We start from the raw sequence: 10275 nt of genomic DNA on the forward strand, positions 1-10275 counted from the left end.
GTGATTTATATGTTCGTAAACTCTTTTTGTTGGCTTTGATACCGAAGTACAGAGAACTGTTCTAAAACGTGCACACTAACACAAGACGCATCAATACGAGGTCGGACACTTGCCGTTTGCCACTCATTCAAGCCACTAGCACTGCCAGAATAAACACACTAAGATTAACACAAGAGCAGGTTTTCCTGTGTTGTCACACAAACTGAAATCGGTTCAATCGGTTCATAAATTCACTCATTAATAAATGAGTGAATTTATAATGACCATCACAAAAATACGCCCACTCAGACTGCACGAATAAAAAGAATAGTTGTGCATGTTTTGCCCCCTTGAATCTTTTCACGGAAGCAGGCAGATAAATGGCATTAGCAATAGAAATTTAGCGCAGTGGAGACGAAGTAGCGTAGATGTAGACTGGTTTACTGAGCGCCGGCTACGAATGCGCAGTGCCCTGCCTGATTGTATCCATGCCACAACGCGTGCGTAGTCAATTTGCTTTAAACTGGCATACGTCTATGCTATTACGTCTCTGGTATGCTACATCTCTTTGTAATATTGGGAACAATGTTTTTAAAATCTCTCTCCAACGAGAAGTGATGCCATCCACGTATGACCGAGATTTCATTTCCATTCATGCGAGTTTACAAGCATAGCAGGATTACTCTCTGTGTTCAGGAAATACTTCTCGCGAGTGTGTGTCTAGCTTAAGGGAACAACAAATGTATTTTCCCGAAAAAACTTTAAACGTGAACAAAACATACAAATGTAAAGAAAGACGAAGGTTAGCTACCACCTCTTATCATAGAGCATTCTGCTAGAATCTCATTAGATCGCACATAAAAAGGTAAATAGGAAAACATATCGACTAAGGGCATTAGAAACCGCTGCTATTCTTTATGAATCGTCTTTTTGTGGAGTTTTAAATTTTTTCCCTGAGCGAATGTCTTATGGCACAAATCACATTGGAAGGGCTTTTCGCCCGTATGGAATCTCACATGCCTCGAAAGAATTGAATGTTGTACAAAGGCCATGGGGCACAGCTGGCACTGATACGGCTTTTCACCCGTGTGGGTACGGATGTGTGCCACCAGGCTGTTCTTCGATGTAAAGCTGCTACCACAGTGGTCACAACGGTAAGGACGCTCACCTGTGTGAGTTCGCTGGTGTTTCACTAAGTTGCTCCGGTCTGAAAAGCTGCTATCACAATAGTCACAATGGTAAGGACGCTCGCCTGTGTGAGTGCGCTGGTGTTGCACTAAGGTGCTCTGGCGTGCAAAGCTCCTACCACAGTGCTCACAATGGTAAGAACGTTCACCAGTGTGAGTGCGCTGGTGTGTCTCCAGGTGGGCCTTTTGTGCAAAGCTCTTTCCACAGTCATCACAATGGTATGGGCGGTCCCCAGTATGGACTCGGAGATGCACCACCAGATGAGATCTTTTTTTGAATCCCTTGCTGCAGTGGGTGCATTCGTGCACCTTCTTTACTGCAGGTTTATCCCGGTGGTTACCACTGCCAGAAGGAGTAGATTCCATGCAGTGGCTCACTGGGAGCCTTTGACCAGTTGAATCTTGCACAGGAGGTGCACCATGGTCGCTGTGTGTGACGTCTGAACCTGTGTGGTAAAGGAAGAATACTTTCAATCAACAGCAGGAACCAACATTGCACAGCTCACCTGGAGCTAGGGAAATGAAGATCAATGTGCAGGACATAATTGGCAACAGCTGTGGATGTTTATGAAAAGTTTTATTGAATAGGTCGGCCTTAAGAAGAATTCAGGTCTGAAGAAAGATATCCCTAGAATGAATTCTGCAAGCAGCTGAAAACATTTCAGCTGCAAAAAATGTCATCCTTGCCAACAAAATAGGGTAGCATTTGAAATCCATTCTAAGCATTTGCATTACTGCCATCATGATAGACGCTGTGCTAAGCCCACCCAAGTGGGCCTAATACCCAACAAATGACAATTAGCTAAGTTTAGCACACTGCCACTTTTGTTTTCTTTATTTGCTCCTTAGGCAGGGTACAAGAGGAAGCAAAAGCTAAAGGTTAAAAACCTGATGAGGCCTTGGACGCCTGCGCAAGTCCTAACATCAATGCATAGAACTCACAGGGGTGACAGTTTGGTCAACAGTTCACATATTCTGGAAAACTTTCCAGAATATCAAAGGCAAATATCATCATAATTCACCAGAGCTCCATGAACTGAAGCTTCTGTATTCTTCACACTGCTCTTTGAAAGACAACATTCAGGAACAGATTAATGAAGAAAAAGTGAAGATTATAACCTGATGAGTTTTGTCCAGAAAATACACCGTATTTGCGGCCTCTAATGGTCAAGCCTGCAAGTGAAAGACAGGTTACATCCATAAGACACAGGATTACATGTGCAACAACTCACATGGTGTTATGTGGATGAGACGGTGAAAATAGCATGCCATCTCATACAATTATTGTGCCAGGTCAGGTAAATTGAGTAGGACAGGCTTAAAAACAATCAAGTTCCAAAGCAAACATTCCAAACTTTTAATTCTGCCTCCAGACGAGAACTATAATTATGCTCATGAAAGAATCAGTTACCTAAAAATATCGGAAAGCTGTTGCAGGCAAACCAACAGCCACATTATAGACCTGTTCGCAAGTACAGTAACTGGCTTCATGGGAAGGACTGTACAAGTCTGCCTACGTAGGCTTAAAAACTAACGAGTGTGAGTTATGGTTAGAGACAAAACACATTGGGACAGGATTCCTCCTGTTTTTTTAAGACCCCTTATACGCTTTGTACAGCACGTAGGAAAAAAAATTCAGAGCTTGACAACTGGCAAAAAATTGTCAGGAGGCTTGCTTGCAGCCAAGATTACAGCCGCCCACAAGTGTGGCCAACATGCCCAACACGGTGTTTCCCCTGCAGCAGCTCCAAGAGAGGCATTAACCAAACCAGTAGAAGCACATCTGAAACAGCACACTACTGTGTGTCAAGTGCAGTTAGTGCGTGGCATATTTACTCGTGTAAGGCCCACGCCTCGAATGTGGGATGAAAAATTGTAATGAGAATGAAAGCTGATGACGACAATAGGTGAGATGGTGAAAGGGAAGCTTTGGCTAAAGAGGGCCATGGCTCAAGGCACTTTCTTCGACACAGGTTGGGGTTAAAGGCCCATTTCCAAGCACTGCACCCAGCACAAGCTAGGGGGAAAACTTGCTTATTGCATCACTGGTGGGTACCCAGTTCTAGTACTGAGATTACAACCCTGCACATCCCACATGCGTGGTGCATGCTCCAATGACTATGCCACTGATGCGGCGAGAGTGAACGCAGCAAGACAAAGAATTAAAGTACAACTTGTCATCACTTATCAGAATCTCAGCAACACTAAATCAGTTTTACAGGCATTTTGTGAGGCATTAAGACCTGCCACGTGTCAGGTACTCACTCCGGCAAAATCAGAAAATAAGGACAGAAACAGTGTGGTTCTTAGACGAGTAAGTCTGCTACAGCTTGCATTGCCTTGGGCAACACGGCAAAGAGCACTGCGTCAATAGGTCAGCACCGCACAAGGTAAACAGGGCCAACAGAGCAAAGAGCTATACAGAAACACTGGGGAGGCAAATTTTTCAAATGGCTTCACATCATAACAAAAGAATTTCCTCCTCAAAGATAATTCAAGGTGCATACAATCAGCACGAACTGAAGTCCACACCTGATGAATTACAAATGCGCACAACAGCACTAAGCATTAGAAAACTAAAAAAAAACATTGTCACCCCATACAGCCAAATGTCGAATGCTCTTAAAAGAGCCTCAAAACAGAACGGAAGACGTCAGAATGCAGGCTAAATCACACAGCAACAAACATAGCTTGGAAAGAGTCTGGAATGCTTCGCACATGACAAAGTGAGGTCAGTCACATGTGACCAACCACAAGGAATCATAGCGTACTCTTCAGCAAAACCATAAAAATGCCCATAAATCAGTGAACGGCAGCAAATACGATACCATCTAGAATTCACCACACAATACTGACAGCAGGGTTTCTGCAGAGCCCCAATGTTCATATGCCCCACCTAGCGGACAGAGCAAAGTGAAACCTGGTGGAGTCACACCGAATGACGACAGCAAGCATTTTGAAAATATGTGTGGCTGTACAGAACAAGAATCAATATAAAAATTAATGTGTCAATCACCCATTCATCAAAAGGGAAATTATTTCATTGCATGCAATATTCACACGATGTTCCTGCGTTAAGTGAAAAAACCGAAAGAATTTGGTATAAATGAAATAATCAACTTGCACACTTATCACAGCAACCACAATGTCCAGCACAATTACATTGTTTTCTTTTGTGTGATCCCGCACACCGTCTTGCGCAATGACCGTCTCTTCAGTTCCAGAGATCCTGCTTTGATCTCTGAATAATAGAATGGAGTCAGACTCACCCCACTTTGCACCAAAAGTAAAGGCGTCATTTTCTGCCGTTTGTATGTTTAACCGAGCATAATGTCTTGGAACCAATGCCTCTCGTTTATTTAAGATGAGCACCAGCTGCTTATTTTTTTTCGACTCTCCACATCCCAAGTGTTAATTGACAAACTGACATGCAACACCCTACAGACACCGGCCCGGCACAGGCCATCTTCCAAAAATATGCGAAATCACCTGAATATAATAACTGCCCTGAAAGATACCCCAGTTTCACTCACTGTGTTGTGGAATGCAGGACGACCGCTCAGTATCCTCCCATCTCCTATCCAACCCTTTTTATGTGGAGTGCCTGGCTTGGCTAAGATAGCTGGAAGACCAATGTTCTTTGCACGACAGGCATAATCCTCTCTTGGTGCTTGGTTCTGAGCGACCAAATATCATGATTCTAATACTTCTACTACTGAGTGCACACCGCAAGAGTACATAGGTAATAGGCTGCGTTCAACTTCAGGTGTTCTCTTCATACCACGACAGAAATGGGACTCTCACCGAGAGCTTAATTTAAACTGGTCAACCATTACACAGCAGTGATTTCTGCTCAACCACTATCGAGTCAAAACGAACAAAAAGAACCTTGTGCCTCGTCACCAACAGGAACAACTTTTAGCGACAACTATGCTGCCACCCGTTATTCCCTCCTTCCTTCTCCTTTAAGCAAGCCTGTTGTGATTTCAGGGGAAAGAACCATATTGCTTACGAAACAAGTTCACTAAACAAAATTTTTGTTTTCACGGTAATGCCCACTTTCCTCATTATTAAGATCCCTGTAATTGAAGCAATTGCATCGAAACTATTTCCAATCCACTATGTGATAGACACAATGCACTGAGATCACTGCACATGGAATTTTCCAGGTTATAAGCATGAAGCAATTGAGTCATGAAAGGGTAGCAGGCGTGGAACCTTGTACGCATTGGCTTTACTGTCATGGCCTGCAAAATAACATAGAGCAAAGGAGTGTCACTTTGGAATGAACACAAACGCCACAGGCATCGGAACATGTGCGCTTTTGTGTAGACGGCAATGCACAAAAAGCGCATATAACAACACCTTCTGTAGCCTTTCTTCTCTAGACACAAAATGTGAAAGGATATGGATAGGAAATAGAAGAGCAACTTGCAATGTGCTGTTAACTGCGAGTGAAAAGATTTGAAACGGATGTTTTACACCAGCTGAAATGCAATGTCAGTTGCAGTATCTTTAACAATGCTTGTCACTTCGGGCCAGCTGGCAGGCTAGTTCTCTTGGCAGATCCAGGTGGATTCTCATGAACCTAACTTTGCACATGCAAATAAGTGAAAGTAAGGTTCTGCCCGTATTCGCAGCAGTACATTGCTTTCGAAGGTTCATCCTCAGGCACATTTTACCCTGGCCTCGTAATACTGGTCCTCATGTCTTAAAATCGAAACAGAGCTCAGTAGACTAAGCAGGAGTCTCCAAAGCCACAACAGCATTGTCTATACGCTTTGTATATAGAGCACATATCATGCAGCAGGCACCTGCGTATTTTAAATGCATCTGCTTGTGTCTGTGGCATGATGCACGTGCAATACAGTAGAGCTCACTTATAACTGCCACAGACACAACAAACAATTGCTTGACATGAACAAGTGCGGTGCCACCATCAAAGTATGCCTTGGGCAATGGCAATATGTTTCAGATACAACTACGGCCGCATCAGTCGGTTATAGCAAACAAGGAGGTGCCGTTAATACCCCCAAATATGAAGGGGTTGCGCTTCCAGTAAGCGCAGAGATGGAAGAGCATCTCAGCCCTCGCGAGACCACCCCGGACAGAGCATGTCGACCTTACAGAGAAATAAAAAGGCAGCTTTGAAACCGTAAGTGGACGGCCTACAAGGGCCTGTGCGCTCACCAAATGGGCAGCATCCAAAGTCGAAAAAGAAGAGAGAGAAAGGGAAATTGTTGAAAGCGGACCGTCTCCTCATGGCTACAGCCTCCATGAGGGAACCCAGATAACCACATACAGCCTTTTGACGTATCAAATACAGCACTTGCTGGACATTGTGTATGTCCGATAGATCTCCAAATATGTCTGCATAACATTGAGGGGATATCCACAGGATTATCAGAAATGCATCCGTACCTCTAAAATAGTATGTTGTACAGATGTTACGGCCAGACATTTGTCGCATATAATGGATGTGCACATAGGGCAGTTAGATATCTATAGTACTTCATATGCATTGCAACAGAGGACTCACTGGCAGTATATAGATCGTTCCAAAAATGGCCCGCTGTGCGCTGCCATATTGTTCCCTGGACTGCACTGGGCACCTCGCGCTAGCATGGTGGAAGCGGCGAAACACCTCCTCTCTGGATTGCTGGAAACCGGTTCCCCCGTCGCTTCCACCCTGCTAGCCCGAGGTGCCCACTGCAGTCCAGGGAACAATATGGCAGCGCCCAGGGAGCCCTTTTTGGAAAGGTGTATAGCACCTGGTATCTACCTGAAGCCTGTGTATAAATTGTATTTAGGCTAGCTAATACAGATAGCATGTAGGTTGACTGACAATCGCTGTAGTAAAAGTAAACTATAAGATTTGAATGATGTGCAGTAATTAGGATCTCAATCCTCAGGTCTAGCTAAGGTCAAGAAAAAACTTACAACAGATAATCATTGTACATCAAGCTTTCCAGAATATTCGCAGCTGCGTTAAATTGGCATCAATAACTTCATTGTTTAGAAAAATGTCTTACAACAGCATATAACACATTTTAACAGTAAGCAGCAAAACACTCGAAGAAATCACAAATGGAAAGGGATTGTCTTTAGTGTGTATAAAGTGAGCATACGAAATACAGCTACTACACTATGGAAGAACTAAACACCAAAATGTTCACTTAAGTCAGTCAGGTCAATAACTGCCTATTGTGCTTGGTAGGTGAGTACATAGAGCACAGGTCTCAGCAAAACACTACTAAAACATGCTAACAGTGGCTACTCTTGCTGTCACAATTAAGACACATAGCACTGTAATAAAAAAGGCATACTCAAAATGAATACAAAAAGCAAGCAGGGTGCTACTTGAGTTCACTGTGAAATATGCATATAGCCACTGCAAAAAACTGAACAAAACGATGAGTACTTAGATCGGCTGCCGATTAAAAACAAGTCATAATAATAACAAAAAATGAAACTAAAATGAATATGCACACAGTAGCTTTTAGAGCAAAAAAAAACAAATTGCTGTCCCAAAAATACAGCATGAATGTGCAAACAGAAGCTTCGTTAGTAGATACTTTTTTCAAAATGAATAGAAAAGGAAGTAATGTATATGACAACATCGATGTTAAGTGATAACAGCCGGAACGAAAAGAAACACAAAAATTCAAATAGATGCGGACTTAGCTAGCTTTCCTCCTAGCCAAATGAATAGAAAACAATTGTGTGAAAAGTAACAAATTCACTTAAATACTTAAATTCACTTCAAAGTAAATACAAAACAATCACTTAAGACAAATGCGAAAAGAAATGCAAAGAAACATAATAGCTGTTACTCTTATTTGCAGACTAGGCGCAGTACTGTACAGAAAGGACTAAAACTACTTGCGTGAGCGAAACAGTGACAACTTAAGGCACATAAAAATTGCAGTAAAAAAGCACATTTTCAAACAAAAAAAAGATGACATGAAATGCTATTCACGTTAGCTGTGAGGTGTACATAACAGAACCACTGTACACTCGCCGTCAAAAGTAAATGGAAGGCGACTTTGTCAAAAAAATTTAATTTCTATAAATCTAAAGCATAATGGTCCATGCTTGTTTGGGCACAGTGCAATTCGCACAATCACAATTGGGCTGCGCATATGTATTCAAGGATGCATGAACTGGGAGCCAATGATTAAATTTTTTCCTGAATATTGCCTTCCATTTACTTTTGACGGCACCTGTACATATAAAAGTCCAAATGAATGAGGACCATATGGCATATTGCTTTTCTCTCTACCATAAGAAATAAATGCTGCGTTCAACAAAAGAAAGCTGAAATGAATATGCAAGCAGGAGCTTGTAAAGACTAGCAACAGGAGTTGTCATAAAAAACTCTAGCATAACACTTCATATGCAACTTTAGCTGTGTTGGTGGATATTCAATTACCAGCTTATTCAATAACATTTTGTTCTCAGTCCCTGTCAGCCCATTCACTGTGATTTGAATTGTGATGCTAGATTTTTTTGTGACAAGTCCTGTTTCTAGTCTGCCTACAAGCTTTTGCTTGCATACTGTTTCCAGTTTCTTTTTTCACGCATTTATAACTTTTAAAAATATGCAGTCCCGTAAAGACCCCTTGGCAGCTCTTGCTTCAGCAGGTCCTCAAAGTACAGGTATACATGGGCCACTCCAATGGGCAACAAAAGCGACGAGGCCTTGCAGCTCTTGTTCTGGCTTGAAGTTAGTAGGTTCACTGTTCAGCTGTGCATAGGCCACTCCGCTGGGCAACAAAAGCGACAAGGAAACTTCAGCGCTGTGCCCAAAATAAATAAAATACCTTAAACTTCTAGCATGCTGAAAATTTAGTTTCCTGAAACTAGCTGTGTGCATCCTATACTGATTACAAATGAACAGGGTCCATGGGCATGCTTGGACTATCTACAATACAGCAACAACGCTAACTTTTACGCTTTTAGAAATGAACAATGGAGCCTGTTTCCTCTTGTGATCTTTCTGTCCTGCTTCCTTTTACAGTTTCCGAATGCCAAATTAATAGTAAAAAATGAGAACACACCTCCACTGGTTTCGAATTTTTCAGAATGTCCATTCACCAGACATCACAAACACAAAACAATCTTTACATCTATGTGGCACTACAGTACAAAGAAGGTGGGGAAGATTAGATTTTCGACAGCATAAAACGAACAAGCCAATTCAAAAGGAGCCTTAATCTGCTCTAGCAGACACAAACAGCTATCCTCTCCTCCAGCTTGCCCCTTGTTCATTTTATGCCTTAACTCTGGACTTCGCTATAAAATAAAACAGGCAAAATATCTCGCACCAGTTTACAAGCCAGCTATCTTGTAATGGCAGTTTGGCTGAGGTGAATAAACAAATTTTCCACATGGTTATCTGTCACGTAGGCACTCCAACTCATAAAACACTGCAGTAGACTCCACAAAAGTTGTGCTTCAAAATCAACTCAGTCATGGCATAAAACCTTTTTTTTGTTTTAAATTTGCCCGCTTAAATGCAACTCTATTTCAGTTGGGACAGACACTGTAATCATCTAATAAGCTGAATGGCTTGCCTTCTGGACTCTCGCAACACATGTAGGCAATCATATGCTTGCACCTAAACAGAATGTTCCTGCAGCTTAAATTTTCAGGTACAAGAGTAAGAAGTATGTGAAAAATTAGGGTGATGACTAAGCTTCATCTTAACAGTAGAGAAAATAGCGTCCACACTAGTAGACACTAAGAGCGCCATCACAAGTGCTCCCCTAGTGACCAGTAGTACTAACTGTTTATACCTCATGGGATATGTCATCGCTCCGCAGTACCCCCAGCTGCAAGCACACCTGATGGAAACTTCACACATCATAACAGCCTACTCTCTCCCTGATGGCCTCTGTGAAAAATTGGCACTTTCTGAATTAATCAATTTTCAATGTTGAATCCCACCATTGATTAAAATTATTGATGAACAATCTCTATAATCAAACAACGCATACGCCAGCTGGTCGCTCCTGTAACACGCTCAACCGACAGCTCTTCATTGCCTTTGTGTTGCATGCCCACCTGGCACACAAAGGGCCTGGGTTTGAGCTGCAATACACGAATT

The 10275-nt window shown here is 42.3% G+C and overlaps 1 protein-coding gene across 1 annotated transcript; it reads right to left on the minus strand.

Moving 5' to 3' along the window:
* Nucleotides 1–887: 887 nt before the first annotated feature.
* On the minus strand, nt 888–1547 carry LOC149328097 (uncharacterized). Its single transcript, XM_089560009.1, has one exon. The coding sequence runs from the start codon at nt 1530–1532 to the stop codon at nt 888–890; it is 645 nt and encodes a 214-aa protein (XP_089416135.1). The 5' UTR covers nt 1533–1547.
* Between the last annotated feature and the right edge of the window lie 8728 nt (nt 1548–10275).

Source organism: Amblyomma mixtum, chromosome 9, assembly GCF_055824585.1.
Source record: "Amblyomma mixtum isolate Tamu chromosome 9, ASM5582458v1, whole genome shotgun sequence".
NCBI lineage: Eukaryota > Metazoa > Arthropoda > Arachnida > Ixodida > Ixodidae > Amblyomma > Amblyomma mixtum.

Coding starts and splice junctions, on each gene's coding strand:
- LOC149328097 (XM_089560009.1), bottom strand. CDS start 1,532: ATGGAATCTACTCCTTCTGGCAGTGGTAACCACCGGGATAAACCTGCA.